Source organism: Scleropages formosus, chromosome 4 (assembly GCF_900964775.1).
Source record: "Scleropages formosus chromosome 4, fSclFor1.1, whole genome shotgun sequence".
Classification (NCBI taxonomy): domain Eukaryota; kingdom Metazoa; phylum Chordata; class Actinopteri; order Osteoglossiformes; family Osteoglossidae; genus Scleropages; species Scleropages formosus.
Window position 1 is genome coordinate 20,974,186 of NC_041809.1, and position 19,133 is coordinate 20,993,318.

General features: G+C 41.3%; 1 protein-coding gene across 2 annotated transcripts; it reads left to right on the forward strand.

Annotated features, from left to right (window-relative positions):
- Nucleotides 1-10,081: 10,081 nt before the first annotated feature.
- On the forward strand, nucleotides 10,082-18,831 carry nrgna (neurogranin (protein kinase C substrate, RC3) a). Of its 2 annotated transcripts, none has more exons than XM_018755220.2 (3): nucleotides 10,082-10,213; nucleotides 13,894-14,104; nucleotides 18,353-18,831. In XM_018755220.2, exons 1-3 carry the CDS (start codon nucleotides 10,199-10,201, stop codon nucleotides 18,406-18,408), a joined length of 282 nt encoding a protein of 93 aa, XP_018610736.1. In that variant the 5' UTR covers nucleotides 10,082-10,198; the 3' UTR covers nucleotides 18,409-18,831. The 2 variants fall into 2 exon arrangements, with proteins under 2 accessions (XP_018610736.1, XP_018610737.1); XM_018755221.2 differs by having other exon boundaries at nucleotides 10,087-10,213; nucleotides 13,894-14,040; nucleotides 18,353-18,813.
- The last annotated feature ends 302 nt before the right edge of the window (nucleotides 18,832-19,133 follow it).

Below are 19,133 nucleotides of genomic sequence, written 5' to 3' on the forward strand. Positions count from 1 at the left end.
GAAACACAACAAATTCAACCGACTTAGCATCAATAATTCCCCCTTCAGTCATATCAGAAAAATGCGTAACCATTTTTGCATTCTTGAAATAATATAATACTGATGGAATTTCTCTCTCACTTTTGTTAACCACTTGCTCTGGTCAGGGTTGCAATAGTCTGGAGCCTAACTTGGAATCAGTGGGCACAAGGCCTTGGATGTGTGTGTGTGTGTGTGTGTGTGTGTGTGTGTGTGTGGCAGGGGGTCACCAGGGTTAGGGTTAGCCACATACACACATTCATAAACATTGTCACACATTTTGGGCATTTTAGCAATGCCAGTTTACCTGAATTGCAAGTATTTGGGCTGTGGGAGGAAACCAGAGCACCCAGAGAAAACCAAAGCAGACACAGGACGTGCAAACTCCATACATGCTGAGTTCGATTCAAGCCTACGCCCAGACAGCCCAGGTGCTGTGAAGTGGCAGCGCTACCTGCAGCACCACCACGCTGCCCTGATGAAATGTCTGCTCCTCACTTACTTCTACTCCAGGCCAGTCAATGTTCACCGCTAGAGGTCCCTAAAGGCCACATTGTTTTTATAACAAATTTGTCCAAAAAAGAATCTCATACATCTGAAAAGCATATACAGTGAGCTACTGAAATCTGAAAAAATACAAAAAGCTGTAATTTAAACAATCTTTGATCCATCTAGGTTCACAGTTTTGTGTTAGTGAAACATTTCTTATCAAAAAATGTATTGAACCGTATGAAAACTGCAATGAACTGCTCAAAGGCCTTTGTGCATTTCTCTTATGCTTCTTGATAGGGTAGGAAAACAGCCAATGACAAGTTACTTCACTCTGATGCAGCTGTCACAATTGGGAAACAGCCAATGGGAAGTCACTTCAACATGGGGCAGTTAGAAAGTGGCCAATGGGAAGCCTGTTCTTTCAGTGATCCCTGAAATGGCTCCATCCAAAGGAAAGCCTTTTCCTTCCAAGAGTTAAAAACAACCAGTGGAAAGTTTGATTCCCAACAGAAATCTGAAGCAGTTACAGGGACCTGATACAGTGGAGGCAATGCTGTGGGGACTCCTAAATGTATCCTAACAAGACCCATTTCAAACATCCGGTCAAATCTTCCCAGCAGCAGTGAAATATGCAAGTGCTGCTCTAGTTATTACCCTGATTCAGAGGTTCTTCTAAAGGCACCAGTTCATAAAAGTAAACGGAAGATGCCTTAAGGTTACATTACATTAATTGTGGCTGCTTGGCAGACACTTTTTGTTCACACACACTTACAATGTCTGTGAAAAAATGTGATCCATTAATACAGCTGAATACTTCTCTGACCCTATTTAAGGTGTATATATAATTTATTCACCTACCCAGAGTGCACCCTGCCTTATGTGCTGTGTTTCCAGGATAGGCTCTGCACTGCCGTGACCCTGCCTTATCCAAGCGGTTGGTCAAAATGCAATAGTAAATATATATTTTGTTTTTGAGTGGACTGGAAAGGATTCACCTTGAGCTTAGACTGCACTGCAACAAGTCCAGCTTCTTAACCACAAAAATATTTACTGAAGGCAGTGCCTGGACTTGAAGCTTCAGTGAAACACCTCTAATTACATTATCATACAATCTGTTGAGGACTTAACCTTTTTCTGCTGTCAGCCCTGGGCAGTAGCTCAGACAATACGTTATAAGATTTGCATTCCGAAATATGATTTCAGGTTGAGTTGACACATGCAGGGAAATAGGAAGAAATTATGAGAATAAAAATTTGCGTGGGTATCCATTTGTCTGAGATGGAGAAATCCGGCTTCCCACTGAAAATTCAAGCTGAAGAGACAATTAGCTTTATTAATCAATGCATCAGTCAGTCAATATTTTACTCTGCCACTTGTCCTTCAGAAGAGAATTGTTTTTCTCTGAAAAACGCTTCTTTTGAGGAGAACACTGTTGAAAGTTCTTCAGCAAGACAAACCAAGAAACGGACAATTGTAAGTTGAGTTTTATCTTTTTAGTGATAAGTAATATGAAACGTAATGAAGCCAGTCTCCATTTAGTAGTACATGCTAACAGAGCACAGATTGTATTTTTAATTAACACCAGCTAATTGTCAGCATTGTTTTCTTATTGTGCCTTAGCTCCCCTCAGAGATATGATTGACAGCTTGACACATTTGCTTGCCATTTATTCATGTGCTTAAAGCAATACCATCTCAAAAAATTTCCATTAAAAATCCATTAAGGGATAGAAAACAAATGTTTTTTTTTGCTTGACTGATTTCAGTTTATGTGGAGATCACAGAGATGATAGTGTTTCCAAATCACGTGAAGATAAAGTGGGTCAGGTAGGAGGCTCGCGATGGAGTAACCTTGTTACTGGAGCTCAGTACACTTGGTGGGGGGGTGTAGATACTTCCTATCAGATATGAACTTAGTCTGGGAGACATGATGTCTTATTACATGTCAGAAAAATTAACATAACCAGATCTTTGCTATCTGTGCCTATAAAACATTCATCTTCACTCAACACTCAACAGTCTTGTTTAAAGTATCTTATCCAACTTATACCCATATGTATGACTAAAAAATTTTGCTGATGCAGTTCACGTTATATATTTTTTGCTTAAAGATACAAAAGGCAGGACTGCTTTTTCTTAAAATTTAAACCAAAGGAAATAAAAGTCCACGTCCTCATAGTTATAACACTTCCTGCTTCCCCGGCCTCTACATGTGTATGAGCATGCAGTCATGTTTTTTCAGCTTAATAGTATGTTTTACAATATCTTGTATTTAAGCTGCATGTGTCTTTGCGTTGGTGTGTGTTAGTCGGCCAGCTCCTACGTGCATTATGATAATTGAGTTATTCTTATCTTCCAGAGAGAACTTGCAAGCCTTGTATTTGCTCTGAGTTGTGTCTCCTTGCTGTCAGATGAGAACTCGGTTCGCCAATTAAACCACTCAAAGCCTCCAAAGTCCATCCAGAGCACCCCCACTCAAGTGTAACTCATGACACCACAAAAAAGAACCGGCTTGTGCCATCTCCCTGACACTGGAGGAGCTCGGTGGAGAAGCATTATCAGAGTATCGCCATGGAAACATGTACCGTTCTTCCCTCCTTTTATAAGTAATGGGTTCAGAGGCCAGTGGAGTGGGATTCACAGAGGTGGAGTCGGTAGGTTTGCCAGATCCAGATTGCGCTCAGACACAGAAGCTGTCAGCCTCCATCATGCAAAGTGCCCTCTGTCCCTCCTTATTTCCTGTTGACAAGATGAATCATTTACCTTCATCACTGTACTTCCTCAGAACAGCATAAAACAGACTTTGAATTGTTGAAACACTTGGAACATTTTTATAACTGAGCATCCACTGTAGCATTGTATCTGCTTACGTGTGTATTATTTTTTTCAGCGATGTGCTTACACTTTCATGGTAATATGAAAGAATCAAACACCACTGTCTCCAGATGTGTCAGCACACAGCATTTCGTAGATCGCTGTACAGGTTTTAAATGGCATGCATACCTAACTGGTCAAGTTACTTGCTGTTAAAACAAATAGCGAAGAAAAATGCTATTTCATAGCTTTATGTTGTTAATATCTATATTCATGACACACACACACACAGAGTCAGAAACCACTTGTCCCGAGCGGGGTCATGGCAAGCTGGAACCTAACCCGGCAACACAGGGAGCACGACTGGAGGGGGAGGGGCACATCCCCAACGGGACGCCACCACTCCCCCCATATTCATAATAATGATAATAATATTTATTATTATTAATACTTACTGTGACAAAATCATTCAAAATATCACATATTTTCGGAAGAAATTCTACCGACATAAGCAGTCTGTGACAGTTATCATAAACTTTTATTAACACTACAAAATTGTTTATGCCATGTGTTTCACGTGAACTCGTAACTTTAGATTTCCCTTACATTTATTTATTTAGCAGACACTTTTCTCCAAAGCGACTTCCAATGAACTCTGTGTAGTGTTATCAGCCCATACACCTTATTCATCAAGGTGACTTACACTGCTGGATACACTACTTTCAATGGGTCATTCATCCATACATCAGTGGAACACACACACACTCTCTCTCTCTCTCTCTCTCTCTCTCTCTCTCACACACACTATGGGGAACCTGAACAGCATGTCTTGGGACTGTGGGAGGAAACCAGAGCACCTGGAGGAAAGCCACACAGACACAGAGTGAACATGCAAACTCCACACAGACTGAGTGGGGATCGAACCCACATCCTCTCACACCACCCAGGTGCTGCGAGACAGCAGTGCTATTCACTGTGCCTCTGTCCCTTGCTTTGTCTGTGTATGAGTATGTGTTCAATTGCTCTGCATGTGTACTGAGTGTGTAGCGTGTTGTATGTTGCCTTGGATAATGGTGTCAACTAAATGCTTGTTTCAGTCTTGTCTATACTCCTTAAAAGAAAATGTTACTGAAATTCTTTTCATGTACAATTGTCTATATATCAAAAAGAATCATGCAAGTATATATACTAACCTACATATAAGATATATCGCATATACATTCCCTCTGATTAAAAAAAGCACTTAAACACAAATATGTTTATCCTTTAATAACTCACTTAGGCCTTCTCGCAGATTAATGAAGATGTGGAAGAAGACACTAAACTGTTACGTGATTAATAATGTCTTAACTATCCTTCAGCTTCACAATCCAGAGGCACTTTACCTCATCTCTCCATTCATCTGGGTGCACTTCCCGTGTTGCATGGAGCACCAGCGAAAATGACCCGCTTCTAAACTCTCTGGGGAAGCTATTTTCGGATGCTCCATGGCATGACTGGAACTGAGTTCTGCTTATTTAGTGCCATCACCCTGGTGCGGAAAAAAGATGAGTATCAGAATATATTGAGACTACATTTTGTGTTGTACTACATGTGTTGTATGCAGAGGCAGCACAATATACCCATGTTTTTGCGGTGAATTTGGAAGGGCTGACTGAGACAACGTGCAATAATGAAAAGAAAAAGTTTCAGAACGTACAGTAAAACTGTAGCAAGGAACCCTTCTATAGACTATGATTTCTTCAAGAACAAGAGGACAAATGATTTAGCCTCATAAACAAAACAAATAAATTAACATGTTCTTTCTGTTAGTGCGAGTTTTGTTGTTTCGGGTGAAAATTGTCCTTCAAAGCCTTTCTTCTCCAGTGCTTCCTTACATGTATGCCACCTTGAATCTATGATTGCCTGGCCGGTAGGCACGAAGCACAATATACTGTATATGTAAACTGTTGTTCTTTTTGTTCCAAATCTGTTATTTTTAAGAGCTGCCAACTACACTTAAACGACTTTGAATTTGTCTCTCATCATAAACATGTTAGAAATCGAAAATACCGAAATGCCAACGTTTATATACAGGTTGTAATGCCTTTAAAACTTGTATTTCTGTTAGATTTATCTACAGCAATCAGAAGAAAATGGTAAAAGACATTTTTAAGGACCTTCTCTGGTGCCTACATATTTAAAAAAAAAAAAAAAAAATCTCGTTAGCATAACGAAAGCTCAAGTTTATTATCCTTGGATCTCAAAACTTTTTGTGACAAAGGAGGAATTAGCCAGGTGGGGTGAACTTTACAGATGTTCTTTTTTAATTTACTGTTTTCCACAAAAACAAAAATACAGAATTTCCAGTTTCCTTGTGTTTCCCCAGCGGAACAACAGGGTCCTGTTTTTAATTGGCCGCACCGGAGCGGAACAGGTCTAATGAGTCCATGTGCGTCAGTGCGGTGGAAGGAAATGGGCGTGGCCAGGCAGCTCTCTGGCTCACAGCCAAAAGGTAGTGTGCACACCTTTGTTTTTCTCCACGGCCTGTCGTGACCAGATGTGTGCCCCTGGAATCCTGCGGTACACATAGATTTTGATCCTTCCTGAGCACTCAAATGCTCGTTTCAACAAGTTATTTCCCTTCTTGGACAAAAGTACTGTGAGATTTATTGTTAAAGGTGAGGTGGGTTTGGCCGGTGCCCGCTGTATGGCGGGTCTGGGGGTTCGAGCCCTGCTTGGCATGCCTTGCGGAGGACTGGCATCCCATCCTGGGTGTGTCCCCCTCCTCCTTCAGCCTTGCACCCTGTGCTGCCGGGTGAGGCTCCGGTTCACTGCGACCCCCGCTCGGGACAAGTGGTTCTTGACATTGGTTAGTTGGAGATGGCTATCGCATACTCACACTCCAGCATCAGGAGGGAGAACCGATAGCTCACCTGCTTCCGTTTTTATTTCCTTTCTGGAATTTTGATATCATTTTTGGTTTCCAACACTTGTTAGTGACCACAGTGTGAAATAGGTGAATTAAGTGGATTGTCTCATGACTAGGTGGTGGAGTTACCATGGATGGCCTGTGCTTGTGACGGTTTCCTTTTGGTGCTTCTCCTTCGTGCCGTTGTCCGAAGAACAGCTGCTCACTAGAATGCTAAGCTATTTTTCCTGTGATTGCCTCTGAATCACCAGAAATGTAACCAGTAATGGAAATTGGTGGTTTATGTTTCTCTCCTGTCAGAAAAACTCCACATCATTCTAGTTTACTTGTTTCCTTTAGAGCTAATTGATTGTTTAGGGTTTATGGTTAAACCCATTTGAAGGGGTCTTTTTTTTTTTGAATGACCTATTGATTTCAGTCAGAGGGTTTTGTTTTGGGCACTAGAGCGATACCCTTTTCCCTTGGCCTATTTATTACGCAGACGGTGGCATGAAAGTTTTATTAATGTAGGCCAGCCTCCTTCCTGTGAGCATCTGCCTTTGCACACTTCAGAGCGGTCATGCAAGAGCTGCTGCGTATAGCAGCGTTCACGACGGCCTCCATTCATCAGCAAGAGGGTAGGAAGTCACCTTATCCCCAGCGCCCCAGCACATATCCTTGATTGCTCTAACTTCTGATGCCTGAAAAGTTAAAATAATGACACGTGCGGACCTAATGAGTGTCATGCAGGCAAATCAACTTCCCCTTCAAATCATGATGGAAAATATTTCTCCTTCCTTAACAGAAGGCTTACTTTTAGGTCAAGATAAGGAGCCGCCATGCTGAAATGTTAAGAAAAAGGGATGGGCTTGCCTGATCATCACCAAAAAGAGGACAAAATGACATCTTTATGTTGGAGGATTGGTCTACCAAAAGCTATAGTGCTGGTTAGTTTTCAATTTACCACATTTTCTTCAATGTAGTTATAACCAATTACCCTGATTTTAAGTCTTCCTTTTCAAGAATGGCACCCATACTAACTTTGTAAGACTGAACACACACACACACACACACACACACACACACACACACACACACACAGAGAGAGAGACCTCTTCAGTGTACATGCTGTGGGTCACCCAGTTCTTTTCATTCAAGCTGCAGGCTTTGTAACATGCTTTTCATGCAGTTCAACCTGCAGCTCTGTAGGCGTCCAGTTGACCATAGGTGTCTGCGTGAGAGAGGAGGGGGTGAGGACTTTAACCATCTCAACCGCCCAAGAGATTGTGAGCCAGTTTGTATTCCCTGGGCCTCCACATTACAGATGGTTGCTGTGGGGCAGTGGAAATTCAAACCTGGATTCCTACAATAGGTGGCTTTTACTGACGCACTGCTAAGGAGACCCTTGATTGCTGTTTTATCAATACTGAAGTGGCCACACAGACAACAAATGAGATCCTTGATAGTGGAAAGATTGAGAGAAAGCTGCTGTCTTTATAGTATTGCTTTATAGAGAGGCAGGATTTTGTTTAACACAGCTGAACCACTTTTACTCTTATCTACCAGCTACCATTACAGAGAAACACCAGCAGTTTTACACCTGAGTACTAACAAGTACACTGCCAGCTCGGTCTACCGACATCACTGAATATATTTCATTTGAACACATTTGTCTTCAGCTGACTTTATAACGCTGCCTGTTAAACGTGTCACATATCTTTTACATTCTCAACTGGCAGATGAAACAAGAAGTGTAAGTAATATTTATATTTTGGGGCAGAAGTCAGGAATTGTGCTTTACTGATACATGCATCTTCTTGTCATTCGCTTTTCAGCAATGTGCAAATCGGTTTGCTGTACTGTAAAATGTATTCCTTTTTAATGTGGTCGAAAACTGTCGTGTATTGACAAGATATAAGGTTGAGGAAGGAGACAGACAGAATCACAACTGTCACTTCCTATCGGTAATGTGACGGGTGCTTTTTGAACTTGGCAGCCTCCTGTTGGCTCTTATCACAATGTGCCAACATAAATAATAACTGTACGCATACAATGTAGCCCAGCCATTCCTACCAATATCTGTCAGAGGTTCTGAGAAGTCAAGATTCTCTATACGGTAGTATTTCACCTGCAGCATCTGAGTCCCCAGCGATTAACGGATAGTCAGCCGTGTGTAGGAGGAAATAGGTTATCATTGCTTTGGCAAGGAAGCTGGTGAGTTGGACCTGTTATCATCATGTACCTTGGAGTGATTCTTGACTGATTAAACCTGAAGGTTATTCCTTGAATTTATTTAGGCTCTGAACAGAATGATGCTACGTATACTACATAGATGGGGACCAAAATCATTGCCGTGACAATGGCTAATATAGAAAAATCCAGGGAGGGGTTCCAAAGCAATGAAACCTGCTATAACAGCCCAAGGGTGAGCAGTAATGCTTGGATAAGAGCTCATTTTTATTGTGCCTAAAGCACTGAGAATTCTTCACACTGAAACTGTTCAGGTTCTTAGCAGGGGAGCAAGTCAGCATGTTGTCAATGTATGTGTTTGTTGTTTGTTTTCCTATTCCTTGAGGGGGCATTTTGAAGAAAAATGTGCCCTCAAGGATAGTAAAGCCTGAAAAATAGATGTTGCGGGGATGTCCCCACAAACAAAATGGCCTTTTTAATGATTATTCAGCTTTCACTAGACAAAGTTTGATTTTAATTTGTGTGTAGGTAGGAATCATGTACTATATTAAAGGAACAGTCTCTATGAAGTCCTCACAAAGGCAGGAAAAGAACCGTGTGTGTGTGTGTGTGTGTGTGTTAATGTACACATGTGCACGTTTTTGCATGCACTGCATACATCACTCTGACCTGCAAGAAATTATATTTGTGGAAAAAGTCTGTTTTAATTGAGACGCCACAAGGGCCACTTATACACAGGTCAAGTGGCACTAACAGCAAACACCACTTTGTATTAAAAGGTCTATTCATGCATCTCTTTATGGAATTAAAGTTCAACAAGAGAGATGGTATCCATGAATAAAGTCTACTGAGATGATTGTAACAACAGTCCATTTGCACTGTTGTCAGTTGCTGCATAACCAAAAAAATAAAGAAATAATTGCAGACCTAAACAACGTAATGGTTGTTTCCTTCTTACACATATGAAATGCAGAATAAATGTCAAAAACTGTCTGCTGAAACTAAAGTACTTGAGTCTCTGATGAGATGCTATTTAATTTTTTTCAAATGAAGAAGAGAGGAGGCAAATACAAAACAGCATTATGTCTCATCAGTATGAAGATCTCTTGTCTTGGCCTGGTTTGCAGTAGGCAGTGAAAGGAATATCGCCCTAGGAAATCAGATTGCCTCAGCAGATATGAATAATTCATAGCACATAAAGCCAATAGTTAGCATTTAATATTGCCTTGTTCTTTTGGACTCGAAGTGTGAATGTGGTGGTATAAATAGAATAAAACATTGTCTGCAGGGCAGATGTGCGCATTGAAGTAGGAGTTGAAGTTTTCAGTGTGCATGACGGAGTTGTAAGATGTCGAATTACTGGTCTGAGCGTATCTCAAATATTTAATCACGTATTAAAGATGCATTTTAAAGATACCATTCAGAACCACACAGATAATATCATAAAAGAGGAATATCCTCATGGGTTATTGGACGGATACAGCAGTGACTTATTATGGTGATGATGATGATGATGGTGTGTGTGTCTCAGTTTGAAGGTGTGTGGGTGTTTGTCTGTGTCTGACTGTGTAGGTGTATGCGCGTGTGTCTGTGTTTTCTGTGTGTGACTGAGAGTGTGTGTGGGAGTGTGAGTGAGAGAGAGGGAAAGAGAGAGAGAGAGAGAGAGAGAGAGAGAGAGAGAGAGAGAGTCTGGGTTAATAAGACCTTCTGTTCTTAGCAACAGCACCACGCAGGACGTTTCTCCTACAGGTTTATAACACACACCGAAGATTCATACTTTTAATCCCTTGCAATCATGGACTGTCGAAACGTAAGTAGGCGTTTATTTAATTATTCCATCCGTACATTCTTTTACCTTCTCTGAGATTTGACTGCGAGAATGTCGTTTTTCAAATGACTACATTCAGAAAATGTACTTTTTCATTACTTGTTATTTTATTTTATTTCATTCCCATTCCGTCTCGGGAAATTAACGTTGGTACTTTTTTTTAATAATACTTTTTTAATAGCGACGCTCGTTATCATATTTATTTGTTTTTGTACAAAATTTCTATTATTCAAAGATGCTGGGGTTCGAAAATCATTCATCCTGGATCAGTTTCGTATCCCACCGCGGTTTTTCACTTCTTTTTCCTCCTTGTACCTAGTATTCAGTATTACCCACAAAGTTATAAAAGCGAGTGAACTGAAACGTGACCGTGATTGTTACCCGACTTGGAGAAGTGGACGCGCTACGAGGTGCCGCACCTGTCTTGTTCTTTGCGCTTTGCCGCTGTTCGCGACGCGGTAACGGTGTAGCGGAGCGGAGTGTAGCGGTCGGAGCGCAGCGGCCCGGACACTGATTCTCCTTTATTATAGGGGCTGAGCAGACTTGTTGTGAGGCTGCGGGACTCGGTGGGCTGCCAACCGCCCACACACCTTTCATTTCACTATTATTGTTTTTTTTTGTGTGTGTGTGAGTGTGTGTGTTATGAAAAAATTCCATCATAACCGACTCCTTACAGCCCCCTCTGAGGGCAGAGCATCATCCTAAAACTGTTACACAAATAAATAATTCCTTCTACTAAAGTATATACAGATTCCTGCTTTACCTGTACTTCTTGGGGAGAAAAAAAAAAAAAAAACTGCAGTGCTATTAAAAATTATGTGCCGACTTTAATAATATTATGTATGAGCAATAAAGCAGATGTGCTCTGGAAGGGACATTAATGATTTAAGCTGCATGTTCTGACTGATTAACTGTCAGAAAAAAACAAAAAGTGGACAAACTGTCACATGTCAGAGGTGTTCTAGTATGTCCATGGTTAAACGATTCTGCATATCTGAACAACAGCCTGAGGATAGTTATGTGCTATGGGCAGTATAAATACAGTTAAAACCCATGGACTCTATTCATTTGAGCTGTTAGTCACACATCTTTATTTTCTGCCCAGGCATTTTTATTATCTATTCATGCAAATGATTAATAAGGCAGATTATTCTGGTGAAGTGTTGGGGAAAGGCTTCCACTGAAAAAGTGCAAAGCAGGATTTTCATCCCTGGACAGTTCTCAGACACTGGAAGATGGGCTACATATTTATCACACACAGTAGGAGGAGGACCGAATGAAAGGCTGCTCAGAGAGTGGGTGGTTACACTCCTACACAGGAGTGTTTGATAAGATGCTTGGGAGATTGTTATGTCGCTCACTGACATCCCAATGCAATGATTGCACCTTCTTGGTAATTGTTTATATGGTGCAAGAATGAACACGTTCCTGACACTGGGTAGGTAGAGCCTCCTTGATCCAGGGTTTACTCTGCATCCTTCATAGTGTTCTAACATTTTCCCTGCACATTCCATCTGTAAGACATTCATGCAGGTGAAATAAGGGAAAAACGTGTCCGATGAAGGTGTGAGGGCAGTCTCTGTATGCTGTATTGTACACTGCTGCTTTGCGGTAATGGTAAATATTGTGATCTGATTTTATGGATTATATAGGAGGAATGTTGTTGAAATTGTTTCTGTAATGCAATTTTCAACCCTCCACCTGACAAGTTCTCCAGACTTCCCTCATACCCAAAGTGAACAACTTTTGGGAATAGGGAGAAGTGTTCGAAGGCATCTTCTAGATTGGGTTGAGGAAACACTCCTTGATGGATGCAACCCTGGGAAAAACACAGTCAATGCTGTGTGAATATCCTGTGTGGATTTTTGTCCCCTTGTTTTACAGTCGGCTCTTCTGGTTTAGATACAGCTCTGATGCTGAAGTTTTTGGAGTAGGTATGCTGACACTTAGGACTCTCAACGCTTCCCAGGAAAACCATTGCAGATGGAAAGGTGATCGAATTGACATATCACACATCTATGCAGGGAATAAGAAAACTGGCATGTGACCTGATTTTTCTGTGGAGGCAAGACATGGCTTTGAGTTGCTGTACTGTGACATAGGACCTGAGAACACAGAGAATGAATTTTATGCTTTTGCATTATTAACACAACAAGCATAGCAACATCTGGAACTTTTCTCCGTAGCCTACCTATCGTTCCTCAACGCATGGGACTTTAGCTGTTTATTTGGAGGTGATGCTGAATCTCACAGCATCAGCAGCCATGTGCAGAAAATCTGAACAAACTTGTTTCTGCTGTACAAGACAGATGGTCATTAGCACATTCCCAAATGCTAGCATTTGTAATATTTGGACAAGGCAACCACAGAGTCGGCCTTCCCACCATGTTTTATAGGGTATTAAGATCTTAACAAACCCCTTGACGGAATGTCTTGGAAAATGGTCTTCAACCGTCCAAAAATTTCTGCACCAGGCTTTGCATGTCACCTGTGGTTCCACATACCTCCAAGTCAGAATCTATGGATTTGAAGATTGGAAGGCCTCAAATATCAGATACATTTAAAACTTTGTTTTTCACTCCTCAAAGAAGTTCCTTCCATAACAGTACGATAGCGTAATAAAAATGGGAAAATCACAGTGAAAGTTTAAGTGATTACTATGCTGAACAGATCAACACACATTTTGTAATTTTCAAAGAGCTATGAGTCCTCTTAGAATGTTGTATAGTCTAAGTGATATGTATGTTATATATACAGGTGGTCTCCAACTTATAATGGGGTTACGTTCTGTGAAACCCATCGTAAGTCGAAAATACATTTAATACATCTAATACACACCTCTGCGTGGCAGACTGGGAGATGCGGATCGCTGCCGCTGCCCAACATCGCGACAGAGTATCCCACTGCATATTGCTTGCCTGGGAAAAAATAAAAATTTGAAATTCAAAGTACGGTTTATACGGAATGTCTATTGCCTGCTCACCATCGTAAAGTTGAAAAAGTCGTAAGTCAAACCATCGTGAGTCAGGGACCGTCTGTATTTTTCTGTTTCAATTATCACAACTGTTTGTAAGTTCAACATTTCTATTTCAGAGATCACAACCATTTGTAACCATTTGAGTTACCAGTTATGGTCCAAAAGTTCTGAGGATTAGCAATCTTGGAGGTTTTCTTGGTGGAGGACAATTTATGCTCTTTTCTCACATATATTTAATTTTTGTTCCTTTCGCTGCACTGTAAGCACAGTGATTTTCTTCGTCCTGTAACATCCCTTACCTAATCTGATCCCATCATGACACTTATTCTGTTACTTCTGGTGGGGGGGGGACATTTTAACATGTCATTAATTTTACCTTCGTCCGTACCCCTTTGTGTTTCTTATTTAAAGATGCTGTCAGCTTGAAATGTTTTTAATTAAATAAGAAGCACATAAAACCATGGTTGCTTTCTCGAATTTCTAAGTCAACGAAATCTCTCCTGTGCTAAAGTTAATCACCATAGCAACTGCGAGAGACTTGTGATGGCAGAACATTCTGGAGGGCACGGCCACACTGCGACAGCGCAATACTCCGTAGTAGGAATGAGAAGGCTTCGCGGTGTTGTGTGAAGGTGCCACTGAATGGTTCTGGGGTGTGACCCGTGATCTGCTGTGCACCGGCCAGGATGCGTCTGCTCCACCACAGGATGAAGACATCATGGACATCCCCCTGGACGACCCCGAGGCCAACAAGGCAGCTGCCAAGATCCAAGCTGGCTTTCGTGGGCACATGACCAGGAAGAAGATGAAGGACGACAAACCCAGGGAGGAGGTGAGCAGCAGTGGCACCAGAGGGAGCGCTGAGGAGGCGCTCAGCAGCAACCGGCAGGACTCAGGTCAGTCTCTAGTCACGTAGGATGTAGGCTGGCGTAAGGAAGGCACACTAGAAGATTCTCTCCATTCAGAGTTTGGTATGCTGTTCCTCTAGCTGGCTTTGTCTTCCTCAAACTTCCAACGCTGGGTATTTCCACAATAAGCTCACCATCTCCATCTTATATTGTTTCGTGTTCTTTCGTTTTCACCTAACATAGTAACACGGTAAGGGTGACAGGAGGCCTGAGCAGGACGATCAGCAGGATCTGGACATGGGCACCTACATTTACATTTGCATTTATTCATTTAGCAGAATCTTTTCTTCAAAGCGATGTACATCACAGAGAAAAATACAATGAGCGCATTACATCAACAGAGGGAGAGATTTTGATGCAGACATGTGATTCTAGAGTACAGTTAATTTCTCACAATCCACCATACAAAGCAGTGTACATCACACAAATAGCTGTATAAGTGTTCATCCACTAGTCAACAATCTCTGATCAACAAAATTATTAAACATTCACACATTTATCATTCATATAAGAGATCAGAGGATAAGTGAGTCCAAAAGAGATTTAGAGTAAGAGAAGGAAGAATTTAGAAAGAATTTTAGAAAGAATTTAGAGTCAGGGTAGTAACTGGAATGAAGGTGTGAAATTATAAACCTTAAAACCGAAAAACTCTTACTATGAATGTGTAGATTGGTTTTCTGCATTCACAAATCTGTGATATAGAGGCAGTAATAAGCACTGGACTGTACCTCACCTCCATAATGGTTATACACAGCACATTCAGTATATTGTAAGACTGGCCACCATGTGGCGCTGCTGTGTTTGCAAGATATCAGAACATCTGGGCTAACAGCATCAGAGGCGCCAGCCTTACAGTATATTGACTATACCATGTGTATCTTGTGACACTTATAGGCATAACAGGGGGGATGTGTCCTCCCGCGTTCAAGCAAGCCTGTGAATATCTCCAGTGAATACTTTTAGTCCCCCAAATATCAGTGAATATCACCAAGGAATACTATTGCTGATATTTTTCGTACCCCAAACATCTGTGTATAACTCAATTAAAAGCTATTGCTAATATTTCTGGACACCCCAATACCTGACAAGTAGTTAGGCCATTGCTTTGATTTATTCCCATACTGATTTCCTTATGCAAGATCTTTAATGCAAATGAGAGAACCGTGAGTGCTGGCGTTAGCGTCACTGTAATATATTTACTGGAACAGAACTCAGTGTGGAACAGCCTGTGATAAACTGTAGTTGTGAAATACGGGTCACTTCTTACTGTGACTACTAACACATAGCAGAAAACAGCACCAGCGTTGGCAGACGGTGGTCATAAACTTGGAACATTTTCCCTCCTGCTGCTGCAAATATGCCTTCCCAATAGTAGGACAAAAAAAACTGGACATACATTGCTTTATACCCTTGTAGCAGGCAAATATTTAACTGTAGTGTATGAAGGTACTTATTTCTTTTTATCATAGCTGTGGCCTTCAGATGGATAAATTGCAGCTTTGTTGGGTCTGCCAGTGTTAAGAAGAATATGAAGGATGAATACACACATAATTTAAATGTAGTTATATACATTTTAGACATTTATTTATATATTTCCTGCTAGATCGATATTAGCACAACACTGCCCCTGTCTCAGTTTCCAGAGCAAGGTCCCAATCAATGAAACAGGTTTTTGGTGGTGGGCGAAATGGGTTTTCAAGACCCCTGTGGGACTAGAAGTGGCTGCACTATGGATTTTCTAAAGGTTGAGCTGTCAGAAGTTTCAGCCTTGCCAGGAGCAATGCTCACTCATATTTCAGGAGTAGGCATCTCATGTGGGCTTTTAAACTGTGTCACAACATGCACAAGCAGACTGACCCTCACACGTATACACACACACACACACACACACACACACACACACACACACACACACACACACACACATACACACACACGTAGCTTGCATGCGTACACTGTTAGTCCAGCTCACCATGAACATCACAACATCCTATGTGTGTCTTTACATATAAAATTATGATACATAGTGAGAGCAGTTGAGAAATATTTAGGTATTTACAGATATCACCACTATAAAATTTGTTCTAATTAAACTGAGGTTGATTTATTCTTTAAACTCCTACATTTTTGTCCTTTGTCCAACTTCAGGTTCTGCTGTAGCTGTCACTGCTTTTCCTACAGTAATAAAGTAGGTCGCTGCCTATTACCTGGAATGGGCTGCATTCATACCTTCCCCTGGTGTGGATATCCTTTGTGGCGCACTGACAGTACATCACCCAGTGACCTTCACATGGCATTGTGTACACTGCCAACAAAAGGTTTTAGGCAACCAGAGGCACAGGTTGCGCTGTCTTGCAGCCAATTACTGCAATAGTGTCCCAGTGCAGAAGTGTTCCCTGTGGATGTTCTCCATTCAGCTCCTCCGTCCCAACGGAATAGAAAGTCTGCTGTAATCATTTTCAAACGGAAAGAAGTTTTTTCCTTAGAGAGCATCTAAACTTGCCACGATTTGCAACGTTCCTTTAACAGTTTCCTAGCAATGCCTTTTTATTATCCAATCACCAGGCAACAACACAGATGGTGTTCAGTAGTGCGAGCTCAGAATTAAATATATCGATTTCATTACGTATGTAATTAAATACATAATTATGTCATATAAATTCACTTCCATCCTCCATATAGTGTGAAGTACTTAACCTCACCATAGTTTTTTTACTGTACTGCTAAGCTGCCTGTTTGTTGGTAAAGAGCTTGTGTAATAGACATATATAGATGCTTCAGAACAAGACCTCTGTTTTCTTTTCCTTCAGTGTTTCTTCCTCCCCTGGTTGCCTTGACCTGACATCTAAAAAACATGGCTAAATGTTTTGATTTTAATAAAAAAAATGCAAATGCTCATGGAAAAACCTGGACAAATTAGAGAAATTTGATTGGTATTGAGTATTTTTCCATTTCCACTGTGGTTTTCAGTTTACACCAGTGATAGGACAGAAAAGTAGCGTGTCCTCTTAGGATGTCTCTAAGGTACAGACACCTGGCCTAGATTTCTCTCCTCTTTCACTATTGGTTTGGATGTGACTCCGTAGCCTTGGGAAGGCCATGGAACAGCTTCCCAATGTAGGCCTTTCCTTAGCAAAATGGGCCTGCTTCCTCAGACTGGTTTGTACAGGAAAGAGGATATTTTTAACTCCAGGTACAATGACTGGAATGCTCAAGGTCAGGTGATTTAAAAGTCCATGCTCTAGCAGAAGCATACCTTTTGGTAACTAAAGATTCTCTATTAAAATTCCTCATCAGTGAATCACAATTAAATGTATAGAAAGTGAAAAAAATTGAATATTCAGAAATTAGAAAATATTTCCAGCTATTCAGGTTCACACAATTCACAAGGTTGCAGTTTCAAGTCCCAGGCTGTCAACTGCTATGTATGCTGAAGCATCGCATTGATATGGACATGCACAGTCTAACAAGTTTGTCGCTAATGTTTGGAGATTTTAAAACCATTTATTGATTAAGCCAGCTGGCTTTTTGATCATGTACACATCATACATGGGCTAGTACGGTACCATCACACCTACTCAAACTGATCACATAAAATGGGCCGGGAAGGCGTGACACCAGATTCGGGTTCTGCTTCTCTCCCTGGAGGTGGTCTAAAGAGATGCTGCACACAAGCATGCACAGCTCCATCTGTTCCAATGAAGAGGAAGCTCAGACAGACAAGCCCTCACGGTTCCGACACTCAGCTGAAGGACAGTACCCTTCCCCTTCGCTTCTAAGATACAGCTTGAAAGGTTCAAAATGTGAAGTCATGCTGTACTGATCATCATATTTGGCATGTCTGTTTAAGGCAAATTCACATGGCAATGCTGGGGGGCTGGAATGCTGGAAGAATGAAACCTGGTCCAACTATCCAGACTGTGACTGTTACTGGCAAACAAATGCTACAGAGCTGCTGTAGATGTTTCTGCTGCTAAGATATATTTGCTAGAGATGTATTTGCTGTTAAGAGTACTGAGTCTTCGGTAAGGAGTGCCAAAGTGTTTCTGTCATGAGTGTGGCCTCACAGGCCAGGAAGTCTCGATGTAGAGTGCCTCGGGTACCACAGACAGCCATAGGCTTCGGTGACTCTCTTCCCAGGACTTCAGTAGGACGCAGTTGTTTTACATGGGGTCCCTTTACAAATGGCTGCCTATGTTCATTGGCTCTGTCTTCTCTATTTTGCTTTTTTTCCAGAAGCAACAGGTGCGGAAGTAGTAGGGGAAGAAGACAGGTCAACGCCCGAACAGTGAGGTCCCAGAGTCTGCCGGAGTGCCCATCCCATGTACTGCAATAAGAACAGCTCCTTCGCCCAAGGCAAACATCCAGTACACAAACTAACAGTAGTTTTAGGTCTGGGGCATGTCTTTTGCTCTTTCACTTTTTCTTGCTTCCTATCCAATCAGGCAGGATATTGGTGATCTAAACTAGCATTTCCCAGCATGCATTAAAAACACACTCTTGCACTCAGTAAGAAGTAACTAGATTTTAAATGGGAACTGGTGAACTGCTTAGTACTAAAAAAATGGCATCAATTAGCAAATCGCTAACTAGTTATTGCGATAGTGTTTGTTTTTCCACTTATTTGGCTTCAATCAGACTTGCAATATATCTATGATTATGCATCTACATGACCGTACACATCAATACGTTTTCTAAAGTTATAGTGTGTTTTCGTTTGCCTGTTTAATAAAGTTGAAATGGTTGAATTAAATGGACTCTTGCATCTTTTGCGGCTAATTTGCTATTAGACGCGTAATCACTCGCCTTGGACATAGTCCAGTGCAGTTGGGTTGTGAAGCCCTGGAGTTACACATTGGAAATGGCTGAACCGCTATATCAGACCAGTTCGTAATTTATTTACTGTAAATTTACTTCCCTCCTGAGCCATAGCTTCGGTAGTTGCGGAACTTTCAATGGTTGTTTAGCCTTTGGGTAAAGAGTTTCCATTTTCAGTATCATGATTTAGTGCATGAAA

Bases quoted from the DNA above. Each gene is read 5' to 3' on its own strand.
- nrgna (XM_018755220.2), top strand. The intron at 14,105-18,352 runs GTCAGTCTCTAG...CTTTTTTTCCAG, and splicing joins CAGCAACCGGCAGGACTCAG to AAGCAACAGGTGCGGAAGTA.